Source organism: Halichoerus grypus, chromosome 6, assembly GCF_964656455.1.
Source record: "Halichoerus grypus chromosome 6, mHalGry1.hap1.1, whole genome shotgun sequence".
Lineage (NCBI taxonomy): Eukaryota > Metazoa > Chordata > Mammalia > Carnivora > Phocidae > Halichoerus > Halichoerus grypus.
Window position 1 is genome coordinate 64,197,842 of NC_135717.1, and position 17,646 is coordinate 64,215,487.

General features: G+C 39.9%; 1 protein-coding gene across 1 annotated transcript in view; it reads left to right on the forward strand.

Moving 5' to 3' along the window:
• The first annotated feature begins 1,080 nt into the window (after positions 1-1,080).
• Positions 1,081-17,646, forward strand: part of GPR158 (G protein-coupled receptor 158) — a 449,562-nt gene continuing 432,996 nt past the window's right edge. Inside the window, exon 1 of the mRNA XM_078075255.1 lies at positions 1,081-2,846. Within this exon, the coding sequence (XP_077931381.1) occupies positions 1,945-2,846 (902 nt within the window). The 5' untranslated portion in view covers positions 1,081-1,944. The remainder of the gene's footprint in view (positions 2,847-17,646) is intronic.

Here is a 17,646-nt window from a genome sequence, read left to right on the forward strand (position 1 = left end):
ACCAGGCAGTTCTGTTTGTTCTAGGTGCTCAAGATACTAAAGTGACCAATACAGACAACCATTTCCTCTTTGGAACTTACATTTCAGTGCTCAGGTATTTTCTCAACAGGGAGAATGGAATGAAATGATAAAGTAAATCTAAGCAGTGCTATCTCAAAATGCCACCAGTGACATTTTTGTTGGTTGGGAACTGAAATGAATTTGGGATTCTTTGTATCTTTCTTGGGGAATTTGAAAACAAAGGTGCCTATGGAAAGTGGAGATGCATAAAACACTACATATCCAGTAGTAATTAGTATTTTCAGAATATCAGAAGACCTCCTTAAAGTTTCAAGTAAAACAATTAGACTCTGTTAAAGGATTTCCCAATAATGGGGGGGGGACGACTTGGCGTATTATTCAGCTTATTATTATTATACATATTATTATTCTGTATCTCTTTTTTCTTCTGCTGGGATATCCCAACCTATAAGTAACTGGATATCTTAGTTCTTACACCCATTAACTCTAGAAACTCCCAGTCAGAATGACTTCCCTCCTCACTCAGCACAGACTCACTCATTCCCATTCTCTCACATCTGAGTCCTACCCTTAGTACATGTCTCTCCCTTCATATATTCACTTCCATATACTTTCACAGGTTCCCCCCCAACCTGGACCCCTTTCAGGCAGAGGTTCCTTAAATATAACATTTTTTTTTTTTCTTGAAGCTCAGCCGGTAGATGTCTCCATTACTCCCTCATAACTAAGACCTCGGCAAGTTGGTTTTAATCATTTCTTTAACCTACAATAAGGAGGAGGGTTTGATGATTTGCCCAAAATGAGCAGATGCTCGGGAGGACACGTCTCCATCCTACGTCCCTCCCCTTCGATTTAAGTCAGAAATGAAAACTCCTTTCTCCCTCTTTTCCAGGCAAAAGAAAAGGCTGATTTAACTAAGCATGCAAGACGCCAACACCCTCCTCTTCAGTACGTCCAAGTTTCCTTCTCTCTGAGCCACAAACGCGCTGCTTCTCCCTTCACTCCCACCCACCCCTCCCCCACCCCCTCAGGTTTCCGAGTCGTCAGGGAACGCGAGTGGGTGAAAGAACTCCGCGCTGCTGCATCCCGGGCCACCGCCTCCTCCTGCGCCTCCTCCGTGCCGCCTCGGGTTCAGCACTGGACAGCTCCCGCCCCAGCCCAACAAATGGCAGTCGGCTGATTGACAGAGGAGCCGACCAAACAGAGAACAAGACGGCTTGGGGCCGCCCCTCAAGGGTTTGGTTGCGGCCAAGCTGCCTCTTTAAACCGGCTTTCCTCCAGAGCAGGGGGAGACAGGAGTGTGGCTTGTGGCCAGACCTGAGGGCTCCATTAACCAGTTGCCTGGTCCTATAAACTCCAGAGAGACAAACGTCTTAAAAGAAATCTTCGCTCTCCTGGACTCAGTCCTGCGCTCGCGGTGCGGATCTGTGTGCGCGCACTCCGCGCCTCCGGGCGAAGCAAACGAGGAGGAGCCAGCGCCGGGAGGCGGGAACGACCTGCCACGGGTGAGATGATGGAGCCGCGTCTTTGGCGGCCGCGGCGGCAGCAGCAGCAGCTCTTGAACACACCTCAATGAGAGCGACGGTGGAAGCTGCTGAGCAGAAAGACGTAAGCAGGCTAACTATAGCCGCCGGGAGCGAGAGGGGATGTGACCTGTTCGGCTGAAGGCTGTGAGGTGCGTAATCCCGAGCCGACCCATTATGGAGCGGGTGCAGCCGGCGTTGCCACAGGTGATTTGATTTCCTGTGACGGTAGCTTAACCAGCCGGGCCGATTCCGAAACACTCTTATTTTAAAGTCCTTTTCGACTGGGTGCCGTCTGGAGAAGGGAGCCGACTCCTAGTAAAAGTCTTACTGTTGATAAACTGACGACCAAATTTTTAAAAAGTGTCTCCCGTTACCTCCTTTCGTCTCTGCGAAGCAGATGGGAGCCATGGCTTATCCCTTACTCTTCTGCCTCCTGCTCGCTCATCTGGGATTGGGAACTGTTAGCACCAGCCGCGACCCTCCGGGACGGCTGGATTCCCCTCGAGAGAGAACCCTGAGGCTGAAGCAGCACGCCCAGCAGCCGGCTCGAGCCTCTGCCTCGGACCCCTCGGCTCCCTGGAGCCGCTCCACCGACGGCACCATCTTGGCGCAGAAACTCGCCGAGGAGGTGCCCATGGACGTGGCCTCTTACCTCTACACCGGGGACTCCCACCAGCTGAAGCGAGCCAACTGCTCCGGCCGCTACGAGTTGGCGGGCCTGCCGGGGAAGTCGTCAGCCCTAGCCAGCTCCCATCCCTCCTTGCACGGGGCGCTGGACACGCTGACACACGCCACTAACTTCCTCAACATGATGCTGCAGAGCAATAAGTCGAGGGAGCAGAACTTGCAGGACGACCTGGAGTGGTACCAGGCACTGGTGCGGAGTCTCCTGGAGGGCGAGCCCAGCATTTCCCGGGCAGCCATCACCTTCAGCACCGAGTCGCTGTCCGCGCCGGCCCCGCAGGTTTTCCTCCAGGCCACCCGCGAAGAGAGCCGCATCCTGCTCCAGGACCTGTCCTCCTCGGCACACCACCTGGCCAACGCCACGCTGGAGACCGAGTGGTTCCACGGCCTGCGGCGCAAGTGGAGGACCCACTTACACCGCCGCGGCTCCAATCAGGGGCCCCGGAGCCTGGGCCATAGCTGGCGGCGCAGGGACGGGCTTGGCGGGGACAAGAGCCACGTCAAGTGGTCTCCGCCTTATCTGGAGTGCGAGAACGGGAGTTACAAGCCTGGGTGGCTGGTCACTCTGTCCGCTGCTTTCTACGGGTTGCAGCCTAACCTGGTCCCGGAATTCAGGTAGGGAATGGGAAAAAGGCAAAAGCAAAGCCTTCCTTCTGGTTTCGCCTTGGGGAAGGAACACTTGGCTGTGACACTTAATGCCTCCCACCCTTAAGGAGAGACCCAGGCTGAGGGACACCTTTCGCCGGCGCCTGTGCTTAGGGACAAGAAGCGCCCTACCTTTGTCAGCTCAGTGAAAGCTTCTCTCAGATCAGTTTCCCTGCAAGGGGCAAGGGACTGGGGAGCATTTGGCAGAGTTGAGAGAAATATCTGATGCCCTATGCTTCTTTTAAACCCTCAGGAGATCAGGGAGGGGAGTTCCCAGTCTGGGGGTGATTCGAGGGAAGCTGGAGAGCTTGGGTGTGCCCGCCAGGCATGGAGTGGCCAGCACTGGATGAGAGAAAAGGGAGCAAGAAGAAGACAGAGTTCCTCGTTTCTGCCACTTAGGGATAGCCTCTGCCTGCTTCCTATGTGTGTAGTTCGGGGCACCAGTCTGCTCTTAGTTACCAGAGGGGGTATGATTAACACAGTACATCCCCTCTGCAGTTCTATCCCCTCAGCAGTGAGTCAGTCTCAGCAGTATAGCTGTTTCCAGGATCCAGACTTTGCAGTTTGGTCAGTGTGCTCCTCCTCCTTCGCATCTCCCTCTTCCCCCCAGTCTCCTTTCCTTCCCCTCTTCCTCCTGTTCTCTGTGTCAGGCATACCTGAGGGTTCTCCAGTCCTTCACCTACTCACACACTTTATAAATGAACCTGATTGAGTTATCTTGGGAAGGACGGCATTAGTTCTGACTGAATTCACTCGGGGAGCTTGTTGGAAATTTAATCACAGTTCTTCTGTATTTCTTGTCTAAAAGTATAGCATTTGTGGGGAGATGAAGAATTTGCAAATTAGCTGGGGCAACTTCTGTCCTGGGAAATGCCTGACCTTTTTGGTGAGGAATGTCTAAGAAATAGCACTTTAGAATGGATGTGAGGAAGGAACGCAAAGGGAAGAGTAGAAACTCCAAAGACAGCCTGGGGGAGGGCCACAGATTCACCAGGATCCTCCTCAGTTTCCATGATGGGAGGCTCTGGCAAGAAGGTCTTGGTGGTTGAGGTTGCTTCTGTACTTTTTGGGAACTTAGACAAAAGTGAGAAACCTGAGGGTGTGTGTGTGCGTGCACCTTAATGCTCTGTTTGGCACAAAAAGGACAGTGTGCTGAGCTGGTGAAAGATACCAGGCTGAGTACTGGGTGGGCAAAAGGGGAAATCAGAAAGCTTGTCTCGGCACTGTCATTTACAGCTGGATGTTCCCCAGTAAGTTGCTTAACCTCTCTGGACCTCAGCTACTTATCTACCAAGTGAGGGAGTTGAACTAGATGGTCTCCAGGGAGCCATCTAGCTATAAAATTTTGTAGCTTTTAATGCCAGCAACACTTGAGAAGGCATATACAAAAAGCAAAACAAAAAACCCACTTTCTCTGATTCTGTATGACTGTATTAAATGTGTGTGTGTGTGCATGTGTACATGTCTGCATGTGTTTCTAGCTCTTTTAAAGACCTTGTCTTAAACCAGGGTAACTCTTTCCTGCTTTCAGGATAATCTCATTTCCTCCTGATTTCTGCAGGATCCTATTAGTAAGAGCTGAGCCGAGCTTTGAGTCTTTGCCATATTGTTTGCTGAGAAGCGGAAAGATCAGCAGATGCCATTCACTGCCAGCAAATTGTTTGTGGCCTTCGGATAAGTGTTTTTAGGGAGACCCAGTTCCCAGGATTAATCTGTCATCTGTTATCTGTCTGTCTGTGTATCTATCTGTCATCTATCTACGTATCTATAACATTTACTTTCTGTCAGATCCTGTGGTAACTGCTTTGCATGCATTATCTTACTTAATTGTCACAACTCTATGAGTTAGGTTTTATTAGTTTCCCTATTTTACAGAAAAGGAACCTGAAGCAGGGAGAGGTTAAGCTTTTTTTCCTGCGATCCCACAGCAGGTAAGTAGTAGAGCCAGGATTTGAGCCCATTTCATACTTTTAACCACTATGCTGAACTCTATTTTATGAAGGTGTTCTAAGAATGCTGCATATAGTATAGCTGCTGCATAAAAATATATGTATTTTTAAGGGTCAGATGCGGGATCAGGGAGGAGAACCATTCATTTTCAGAATAATTTATCTTAAGGCTAAGAAAGCATGAGTCACCTAAATAAACTCAGTGCCTTCTGCCAGCCAGGATGAAAGGCCAAGGACACAAAGGGTCTGAGGTTGTGAGGGCTTAAACGCCCCCTACCTACTTTTTGGACTACATTCAGAAAGTGGTTTGTTTCCTCTGGCTGAGTTTCTTTAAGTGCTTTCATAGTCATCAATGGTGTTCTTTAGCCAAGGCATGAAGCCAGGCCATTTAGTATTTGGCTCTCTGAAAAGCTGGTTCGTCCTCGCAGTATGTATGGAGAGCAGAGTAAGTGCCCTCCTGTGAGTGCTTTGCCCCATGTCTCGTGCCCCTCAAATGCTGTACTGAGGATTTGCACAGATGTTAATTATAGGAACTGGAAGAAATCTTAGAGATCAGATGGTTCCTCTTGTTGTTTCATAGGTAAAGAGACAAAACTAAAAAGGTGAAGTGACCTGTCCAAATCACAAATCAATTTTATAGTAATGACAAAAGCAGGATCCAGGCCTTCTATCTCTGGTTCACACTATGCTTGATACATATAGACCTAAATCATATTCCTGTGGCTCTCTTAACCTTTGCATACAGTGCATGCTGGGGAACAGAGTTTACTCTTCATCACATTTTAGGACAAAAAAAAATCAGCTCATAGAACACAGCTGTTGAATTAAAAAATACTATATTGTTTATTTCACACATTTGAGATAATATTTAAATGGGTCTTTCCTGTCTCTTCCTACTCATATAAGGCAAAGGTTTTTTGTTGTTGTTGTTGTTGGTGGTGGTGGTGGTGGTGTTTTATGATCTAAGATGTACATTCTAAAATTCTATAATATAGGTGAATAATACTGTACAGGCATGGTACAGGGAAAACCTCTAATGAATTTTTGGGAAACTGTGATTAACAGCTCTACATATGGGGGCACCTGGGTGGCTCAGTCATTAAGCATCTGCCTTCAGCTCAGGTCATGATCCCAGGGTCCTGGGATCGAGCCCCACATTGGGCTCCCTGCTCAGCGGGAAGCCTGCTTCTCTCTCTCCCACTCCCCCTGCTTGTGTTCCCTCTCTCGCTGTGTCTCTCTCTCTGTCAAATAAATAAATAAAATCTTTAAAAAAAAGAAATTTAAAAAAAGGGCTCTACATTTGATTTTAAATGCATTTTGAACATCCACAATGTTATTTGCAAAAAGCCTTATCTGTAATGAAAATCCCATTGATAATTTTCTTATGGAAGAGAAAAGGAAGAAAAACTTTGTAGTTAAAATTTTCATTTAAGATCAGTTAGTATTTTCTCAAGTCTTGCTTATAAGATTCAAGCATTTAAATTATATTATATTTTATTTTTTAGAAAACGTAAATCCCAAACATGAAATTCAAAAGTAATGTGAGAACATGGTTAACCACTTTCTTATATTAATGTGACTGTAAAATACCTCTGAGTAAATTTTATTCCCCTCGGTTTCCAAATGATAAAAGTATCTTAAATTTCAAAGCCTAGTTTAAGACTCACATGGGGGGGGTGTCTCAATCCATTGGGCCTCCCCACTCTTGCTTTTGCTCCGGTCATGATCTCAGGGTCATGGGATTAAGCCTTGTGTTGGGCTCTGCGCTTAGCAGGGAGTCCACTTGACTCTCCTGGTGCTCCTCCCCCCGCCCAAATAATAAACAAATCAATCTTTTAAAAAAGACTCACATTGGAAGAGAAATTTATTACTCATTTTTTTTTTTCAAAAAATGGCATTACTCTAACCAAATGTCTCTTAGGTCATTTGTTATATAGCATAAACATTTTAGTTCTCATCTTCCAACTCAGCAAAAGAGAGAGTAATAATTTAAGGTATATCCTCAGTTGTTTATATTTATTACATTAGGTTTGTGATGTCTTTGTAGAAATTTTCCTTTAAGTCCCTTGGTTTTGCATAGTTGTTTTTCTTTGTGGAACTTAAAGTGATATGGAGTTGGATCCCATTCTGCTGAAATCATAGATATCTTCCTGGTGGTAGTTGGTACTGTTCAGTGCTTAGGATGGATATAAGGTACTTAAGTGTTGAAGTTAAATTAAAGTAAAGGAAACTTTGGGAACTAATTATTTTTTGACGAGCTAAAAGGGACGTAGGAATTCATTTGGTTTCTTTCATCTTCTCAATTTGCAATGGAAGAAACAAGACCCAAAGGCCTAAAGGAACTTGCTTGAGTGACACAGCTCTTTTGTGGTAGGTTAGAAGTAGCAGAAACCCATATATATTGAGCACCTACTATATGTCAGATGCTTTATACATACCACTGCTTCTAATTCTTTGTACTCTCAGGTAGTGACAGCCTCAGAAAGGTTAAGCAACCTGCCCAACATAATATAGCTAGTGAATTAGGGAGCCCAAATCAAATTTAGAGCTATCCTGCTATGAAGCTTATATTGTTTTTCTACTACCCTATGCTGCTATCTCTTGATTGCCAACTTTGTTTTCACCTTGTTATTAAAAAAACATAACATGGTAATGACTTGAAATAATATATTGGGCCCAAATAGGTCATATACGCTTAAAATTTTTAGGCCAATCATAAAATCAAGCATGTTGTGTAGTAGGAAGAATATTAGACTTGACAGAACTTTGCCTCAAGTCCCAGTTTCGTCTCTGACTGGCTGTATTACCTGTCTGGAAATCAGCTTCTGCATAATTAATGGGCATGGACTTGATGCTATCCAAATATCTTTATAACCCTTTGTTCTACACATTCTTAATTGGTCTATCCAGATTGTCAACAAGTAGGCTTTGGAAACAGGGCTGATCCACATAAGTGCAGTACCTTGTGGAAATGATGTTGCTGGGGAAGTAACATGCAGAGGAAGAGGAAACCATGTGAATGCTAGACCTGGTGTTGGTAAAAAAAAAAAAAAAAAAAACAACAACAACAAAAACAATAGGGCAATGAAGGGAAGATCACAATAGTGTGGAAACCCCTTTTTAGAAACTAATGCAACAAACATCGGTATCACTGATTTGCTGACTCCTAAGGGGTCACTTCACTCTCTCTCCTTCACATAAACCTCCACAGTGATTTTGGAACAGATCTCTGCTTTCAACAGAAGAGGGCACTTCACAGTGTAAGGGAAATAACCATTTTGCTCCAAGCTAAACATATCGTAGGTCTCTCTTGTGGGTAATGATAGTGGTGAAGAGGTTACCTATAGAAACAGCACAGAGATGCTTACCTGGGTTATAGATCAAAAAGTTTTTAGATGAACTTCTGCTACTGAGATTTTTGAATCTCAATTATTTAATCGGTAAACTGTGAATAGTAAAGTACATCTCCTTTGGGATTCTGTAACGACTAAATGAAGAATTGTGATCACACAGAAAGTTCAGTAAGTATTTTGTATTGTAGCTTCTGGCTTCCCAAATACTTACCTCAGATATAAACTTTCTTAGTTTAGCTCAATTAAAGTCATGTGATTAATAGTAATTTATAATTCATATGATGGTTTTGTTTCATCCTTAATTATTGTGAAGATTTGTAATGACAGTGGATCAGGGTGGAAACATGGGTCTTGGAGACAGAAGATGTTGGCACCAGCTGGACCATATCTTTGACTCATGGTGTTACCATGGGCAGTGGTTGCTTTTCTAATCCTCAGTTTCTTTATCTGTAAATTGAGGGAGTTGGTCTTAGGTGACCGGTAGCACTCCTTATAACCCTAAAAGTCTATGATTATGTACCTAACTAAACATATTACTTTAACTTTTGAGCTTTTGATTATAACGCTGAAAACAGTTAATATATATTTAAATGCAGATCATGTTCATATATATCCAATGTATGTTTTTATCATAGTCATTTATTCATAGAATATACTCTTGACGTATACTAAGTTAAGTATATATGCTAGTGGAAATGAGACCACCATCTCTCTCTCTCTCTCTCTCTTTTTTTTTTTTGGAGGGGGGAATGCCATTTCAAAATAAGAATAAGCAGGATCTGATGTTCCAGGTCTTGAAAGATCCCCTGATTTTACTCAAAGGCAACACGAAGCTATTTTGCAGATTTCTAAATCAGGGGCATCAGTATACCTGTGTAACCTCCCTCAAGATAACCAATGTTTAGGCATTTTGAAACTCCTTACCTACTCTTAACAATAACCCACTTTCAATTTACTTCTGTAGTTGGCTAATTTTAAAACTTCAAAAAGGGCTATTTATTGTGGGAGCAGTGGCACGACATTACTTGCCATTTTGTAGAATATGCATTTGGAAGCAGAAATGGGATTTCTGAGACTGCTAAATAAATAACAAGAGTATGTGCCTGCCCTCTGGAGAGGGCACTGATGCCCTCATTAGACTGATTTCAGAGCCTCAACTTCTAAGTCCAATTTTACTTTCAATTTCAGAAAGGCAGCAGTTTGGTGTCCACTGTTCAGGGTTTTATGGCTACCCTTTTCCAACCCACACTGTGTTTTATGATTATATTGTAACATATTGCGATGCCAAGAAGTATGTTGTTGACGTTAAGTTGCACTTGGTTGGTACTGAGCATTAAGGCCTTGTTTATTTTCTCTCTTCGGTTCTGGATTGGTATTTACAGGGTTATTTTAGCAGAATTACTAAAACAGTACACTGGGATTTTGATAACTTTGGCAGTTTGATGGCCACTATGCACAAACAGGCAGCACGCTGGTACTGAGGCTATGCTTGGAGAATTTGCAGCCAGCAGTGTTATTAAGCTCTTGTCCACAGCTTTGGCATATGCACTGGGGTGGGTATGGGGGAGCTTGTTCTCCTGGTCTTTAGCCTTACTTGCTTTTCAGCTTTTAGTAAAAAAAACCCATTCCTATGTGTAATTTCTAGTTTCTCTGGCATATACTCATCCAACAAGTCCTTTTTCCTTCAGGAAAAAAAAAAAACCCTATAAAAATATTTAGGTGGATATGTTGTTCTATGAGATACTTCTTCGGTTAAAAGTCTTTCTCAGGTTCCTCCCCACCCTTTTCTACAATGCCAAGCTTAGTATAGGAGCCATGATGAACTTTCTTTTTCGTATCAAAGGATATTATAGTGCCTCAAAGCAATTACAGGATATATCTAGTTTCATCACCTTCATTATAGGTAGAATTTATAGAAAATACAGAATTAGCTTAAGTGGTCTGACCCCAAGATCATTTTTCCCAAACAAAAATTACCTACTTTCCTGTCAAAGAAGGCAGTCTCTCTCTCTCTCTTTTACATGGTTATTACTTCTAATTAATTGAAATCCAGTTAATTTTTATTCATTATAATACCTGTTATAACTTTCCCCCAGTTAAAAACTATAACAAGACAACATAGAATTTTTAAAAAATTCTGTCTAATTAGCAAAGTACCCAGTGCACCTATAATTTAAAAGGAAACAGAATTACAAAAGATTTTGCTTTATTTCTTTAACCTAGTTTTCTCACCATTTATGTGTTTTGTCCCATGGATATGCCTTTTTACATTATTATGGAAGAACTTTCATAGAAAAAGGTGAAAGATTTATGTGATCTGAAGAGAAACCAGAGAATGGAAGAAACTTCATAGAATAATATGACACATGGCTTTTATCTGAGAAAGAGAAAAAGGTAATATAGTATAGAATAATGTATTTTATCAATTCTAAGATGCACTTTTCCCTCATTTTGATGTCTCTTAACTTGAGATCTGTCTTATGATTGAGAGCATGTGATTTCCAATTGGCATACATTTCCTCTTAATGGTATACAATATAATATCATATCTTTTAATTAATGGCATGTTATATATGATTAATTATATTAGGAAATGAGAAAATAAATTCCAAGATCTCTCCAACTATGAAGTTCTATTATCATCTGTAAGTTACCAAGATGTAGCAAAATATGCATATATGGAAACACAAAATCTAGACATCACTGCTACATATAAATTAGATTGCTATTTGTCTTCATAATAATTTTGTTTAAAAAGACAAGCTATCCTAAAACATGGAACATTTATTTTTTTTCTTAAGATTTTATTTCTAAGTAATCTCTACACCTAACGTGGGGCTCGAACTCACAACCCTGAGATCAAGAGTTGGAAGCTCTACCAGCTGGGCTAGCCAGACACCCCCACATTTCTTTTCAATGAATGTGAAATATACAAAATATTGGGCCAGAAGTTGCAGAAACTTTTATTTTCAGATTAGGTGGGGTAAGGATTATCAAAATCTTTCCTGCATCATATGGTGAAGCATTTCACTCATTCTGCAGGAAAATGCCTAGGACAGTGAGAATAGAAGACCACTTATAGACCAAAAATAGATCTTTCTTTTCTAAAGGGCTTAGAGGTTTCAGGGTGGAAATAAAACCTTCATGGTGTAGTCATGTAACTAGTTTTGGTTAAAGAGATTTTTATTTTATTTTATTTATTTATTATTTTTTTGATTAAAGAGATTTAAATGGAACTGTGGAGGTGAGTGTTTTTTCTTTTTTTCTAGGTAGCTGCCTGAGTGAAGAGTTTGGCTTTCCCTTATTTGATGCCTCAGACCATTGCATAGAGCAGGGTGTCTCATCCTAGGCTTCATTGACATTTCAGGCCAGATAATCCTTTGTTGTGGGGGCCGTTTTGTTTGTTTTAAGATGTTAGCAGCACCTCTGGACTCCTACTAGATGCCGGTAGCAACCTCCTTGCCCACTGTCATAATCAAAAATGTCTACAAACATTATCAAATATCACCTTGAGGGCAAAAATGCCTTTGGTTGAAAGCTGCTGGTTAGAGAGAAGGCATATAAACATGTTATTCTGGGGCTATTTATTTCAAGGGTTTTGTATGTATGTGTATATGTATGTGTATGCTTGTATGAGTCTGTCAGATCACGTTTCTATTTACTTATTCATTTGCTTGTTTGGAATATAAGATCATTTCATATATAGAACCTGATACAAATGAGAACTGGAAAATTTTGATGGATCAATGGAATATTAATTTACATTTATATGTCATCAGGGCTCAAAAAGAAAAACTTGGCAAACTATTTGCAGAATTTGTTACTAACATGGTTTTACTATTTCTATGGTTAAATGTTCTATATTTAAAGTTTCTCAATAAAAGATGCATTTTGAAAAGAAAATACATGTGTGGGGGTGGTGGGGGCATTCTTTAAAGAAGCAAGTTTTAGTCAATGTCCTGGGACAGCTCCTTTTTGAAGAATTAGAATTTTAGAAGTCAAAAGGATTTTAGAGATCATATAATCCAATTTATTGTTACTTTTACAGGTGAGGAAATTGAGACTCAGGGAAGTGACCATCACTTGCACAAATCTTAGGCACAAATAAAAACACCTCAAGTCATCAAATAAAGGTTAATTCATATTCATTATTCACTGATCTCAAACCTGGCTGAGTATCAGGATTACCTGAAAAGCCTGATAATATGTTCCTAGGCCCTCCTCCGACCATGTGAATGAGATAATCTGAGGATAGGTTCAGAAGTCTATATTAAATACAAAGTCTTTAAAATTCAGAAGCAATTGGTCTTTAAGGACAAACTTGGGGAAAAGCAAGCAGTGTTTTATAAAGTTGTAACACATATAATCCATTTCCCAAGATTTTAAGAATAGAAATTAAAAATTGTAAATGCTTAGCACCTTCAGCTTTAGATACCCCCAAAATTTGGCAATCCAATATTGTGAATGATGCTATTGTTAGGGATAGAATGAATAGCAGGTTTTTTATGAAGGCAGAGAGATCACAGGTACTAAGCCTTGAATGGTGGGCCACTGAGTATTATGGCATATCTCCCTCTCTTTATTTCAGGTTCTTTGTTTTCACACCTTTAAGATAGGGGCTATCATGAAAATAGCTGCTTCTTGTTATTATTGCTTGTCTCTTTATGTAAAAGTCCTATTTCCCCAACTAGTTCTACATGGCCTTCAAATGCAAGGACCACATTTTATGACTTCCCACATTCAGTGCCTCTTGAAATTGCCTTGCATATTTCAGGGAGGCAGTATGGCTAGGAGGAAGGGTTTGGGGATTATAAACCTACACTTGAATCCACGAACTTCCACTTTTGTTTACTGTGTGACACTGGGCAAGTTACTTAACTCTATGTCTTCATCTTGAAAGGGTGTAGAGTACCTCTCATTGTTGTAAAGAGAAAACAATCATATATATAAAGAGTTTAGGATAATGTATGGAATGTACTGTTCTTTTAAGAAACATTATAGAGTATGTAACACATGACTGGCTAGGACTATAGATGCTGGGGATATAATAGTGAAAATGACAGATAAAAGTCCCTGTCCTCATGGACATTTTTTTTTTGTGGGGGTGGGAGGAGATAGATGATCAGCAAGCAAAATAAATATAATAAATAATTCTTGATAGAAACAAGTGCTATAAGGATATGAATAGATAATGAGATAAAGAATAGCTAAGAGGTAAGGTGGGTTGCATTAAATAGGGTGGTCAGGAAAGACCTTTGATTAAGAAAGGAAGGATAAGAAAGAGACAGCCATGGAATAAGTTGAGGTAATCATGTTCTAAACAGGAAATAGTAAGAACAAAGGCCTTTGGGCAGGAATGAGCTTCAAGAATAGAAACAGAATAGGATAGCTTCAAGAATAGAAAGAGTTACTAGAATGTACTGAGAAGTGGGTAATGACATAAAAGATGAGAGTAAGATACGCAGGTGTTCAATAAGTCATTAAAATATTGTGGTAATATAGAAACGTATTAAGTACTTTAAAAATTTCTACCCCAGGGGCCCCAGGGCGGCTCAGTTGGTTAAGTTTCTGCTTTCAGCTCAGGTCATGATCTCAGGGTCCTGGGATCGAGCCCTGTGTCGGGCTCCCTGCTCACTCAGTGGGGAGCCTCCTTCTCCCTCTCCCTCTGTCCCTGCCCCCTGTTCATACTCTCTCTCTCTGTCAAATAAATAAAATTAAAAAAAATTTCTACCCCTTGGCAATCTGTAAATTGTAGATACATTTTCATTGTTTTCCCTTGGATGGTTTTATTGTAGTGTTCTTATTTTATTTTGGTGCCTTTTTCTCTTTCTTCCTTTTAGTCTTGGCCTTCTTGCCACAGCCTGCCTTAGCTCTAGGAGCTTGAGTTTTTCCAGTCTCTCTGATGAGATTTCAGTCAAAAAATAGCTATTTCTAGTTGCTCCATTCTCAAGTGTGAATGAATAAATTGGAATTTGAGAGGCAAGGGAGGTAGAAATCAAAAATCCAAAATTTCTTGCAAAAATAAGTTGGGTGTTTTTTCTTGCTCCCTGGTTCAAACCTGTAAGGGAGGCATTTTCCAGACGCAGACAGCAGGAGAGTAAGGGCAGAGGCACAGCAGGTCAACTCATGGGCAAAGCATTTTTTTTTTCCTTACCAGCATGCCTGGAATGACATCCTGCAGGTCCCTGACTTCTCTCAAGCTGGTAGCTGGCAGGTCTTGTCATTTGCCATTTTCTGACACTCTTTGTTGTCCTTTATGGTGAGGTCTAAGATGTAAAGGTCAGGGGCTGCCTGAAAAACTGCCAGTGGAGAGGCATAAGGCGTGGAGCTGAGATTGGAAGAGCCAGGAGAGAGACCACAAACATTTGGGTGTGAATTTGGAGGTAGATTTTTTTATAGGTAGGAATGTATCTCTAATGAGGAACATTAACAATGGAAAATAGGGATTATGGGTTTTAGGAAGTAAAATAATCATCATTAGCTTCTAAAATGTGACAAATGTTGGATTTAGCTTTTTACATTTCATTTTTTCCTTTCCCTATTCTCTTCCTTTTTTCATTAATTATATTTTTAATTTTTCTACTGGTTACCTTGATTTTTGCACCCATAAATTTAAAATAGCATCTTCTATTTTTTACTTTTCTTTCTTTATCCTCCTACTTCTTTTGCTATTCCTGTATTTTTAGATAATTGAAGATGGTGGCATTTATAACCTGTCACTGCAGTAAAAAACCAAAAACCAAAAAAAAAAAAAAAAGTCTGTGCTTTGTCTGTTCGTTGCCTCTAAGAAATGAACCTTGAAAATCTGAATCTGTGCATTTTCAGAATGTTCCAAATTTCAAGGACGAATGGATTTTCTCTCTCTAGACCAACTGCTCAAAACCATGCTACCTCTAGTTTGCATGTCTGCATGGAGACTTCTCACATAATGCTCCCCTGACTTTGGAATTGCCATCTGCTTTCCTTTTTCATATTAAAGAAATAAAAAACAACCATATATTTTACTTATTTCTAAGATTATCTAACTTTTTAATCAATCATACTATTTGTTAAAGAAAAGTTCACATTTTTGTTGAAGGCATTCTTGTTGGAGTCCCATAATTTGTACAAGTTGCTTTAGGTCTTCTGCAGAATAACCATCATGGAAATCTTTTCAAATTGTTGGAATTTTGAATCCAACTCTGTGTTGGATGCAAGTCCTCTTATTTCTAGAATTCTTATTTTTTCATCCCATGGAGTATAATTTCAAATACTTTCTAAGCATTTCAGGTACTTTCTAAGTAAAATTTCTAAGTCTTCCCATGTCTGAAAACATGTCTTTGTGCATGATTGATTGTCAGAATATAGGTTTAAAGTCATTTCGCTCTCAGAATTTTAAAGACATTGTTTTTAGCATTCATCGATGCTGGTAAAAAAATTTTGATATTAATCTGATTTATTATACTTTTGTAGGTACTTGTTTCTTTTTTCTTTATAGAAACTTTTAAAATCTTTTCTTTTTCCTTAGGGTTCTGAATATTCATGATGATGTGCTTAGATGTGATTCTTTTTATTCATCAACCTTACCACTTAGTTGGCCCTTTTAGATTTTTCCACTCAGAAATTTCTTTTATGATTGCTTAAAATTACTTTCTCCTATCCTTTTCTCTTTCTGGAACTTCTAAGAGTTTGATATTTGACTTTCTGGATTGATCTCCATATTTCTTAACTTTTCTCTCATTTTTTTAATCTTTTTCTCTTTACTTTCCCTTGTAGGAGATTTTCTTATTTTTTCTTTTTTAGTAAATTAGTTTTCATCTGGCAATCTCTTTTAATTTCTATGAACTCTTTCTTTCTCTGATTGTTTTTCATAATTGTATGTTCATTTTCTTAAATCTCTTTGAGAAAATTAAAATACTTATTAAATTGTTTTCTGTTGCCTGAATTATTGCTGTTTGTTCATGGTTTGGTTGTTTTGCTTTTTCATACCAGTTCTTCTTCTTTATGCTACCAGTTCATCTCAAATGTTATCCTTAGTCATCAATTTTCTGACTGAAGGGCTAGATTAACTTATATAGCTAGAGGACATGGAGACTTGTGTCAGGTGTGTAGGCCTAGTTCCTCAGTAGACCTCTCCCTTGATTGTTACTTCAATCACTCTAGGATGCCTGATAAGGAAGTTAGCAGTCTCTGGCCCACCCTAGACCTCTACTCTGGGAGAACTAATAGTTAATTTTAGAAGTTTTAGCTCTTCCAGGTATTGCTTTTCATCTGTTTACAGAATCGTTCTTGGTTTTCAGTTTGGGAAAAAATACCCTTACTGCACACAAGGAGAGATGTTCCAACTTGTGTAACTCAAGGAAGTCCTTCAATTCATCACCTTGATGTCTGCCTCCTTTTCTACTTCCACTCTTGATACCAGTTGACTTTGAGCTTAAAATCCTTCTGAAAAGTCTGCTGGAAAAGCAGTTTTCACCTCTCTTCCAGCCTTTTTCTGCTCACGTCCTGGACTCAGCTGTCACCACTCTGGCTTATCATCAGTATGATCCCAGAAAATCATGTCAAATCTCTGGTCAGTTATTTTGCCTCATTCCTTTTATACTTATTTACTGCCATTACAGTTGGATGTGGAGGGATGAGGTAGATAAATATACGCTCAACTCACCAACTTGAACAAGAACTCACACTTAGGTTTTCTGACAGTCTTCTTACCCTTACCAAGGATATGCACATCATATTCAGCTCTTTTCCTTATTAGGTGTGTGTCCTCAGGCAACCCATTTCATCTCTTTTTGTCCCAAATTTCTTAACTATTATTTAGGGGAAATGATATTGATAATACATAGTTATAATATAAACTGGGGAAATAGTATCAGTCACATATTTCAGTGAGGATGTTTTAACGGTCTTTAGCATAATGTCTGACACATAATGCGTGCCCAATAAATGATAACTTAAAACATAGGGTTCAAAACATACAAGTAAAACCTATATTTAGTTCACATCTTTGGTACCTAACCAATGCTACTTATTTTAATTTCAATGGGAACATTTTTTTATTTACTTTATGGCCTTATTTACTGTTATTATTTCTGGATCAGAAGTGGCCATTGTCACAAGCTACATATTTTTCTGTGAAAAATTACTATTAACAGCTGACTTGTTTTTATTGTATAAAATATTAGGGTCTAGAAAAAAGTCATTTAGAGTGAAAAAAAATCTGGGCAGATTATCAGATGGGTAATTTGACTTGAAAATTTATATGAATAGGAGCCAACAGGAAAAAAAGAGAAATTTAGTAATTTAAGAAATGGTTAACAAAAAAGATATTTTCATTTAGATATTATAGCCAAACACTAACATAAATGGCATTTTAATTAAATCAACAGGAAACTGAATGTATGAGATCATTATATTTTAAGACAGATTACAGTGTTCACATTAAACATTTATTTGCCTTGACAGATATACTTTGTCATTTTTTTCTCC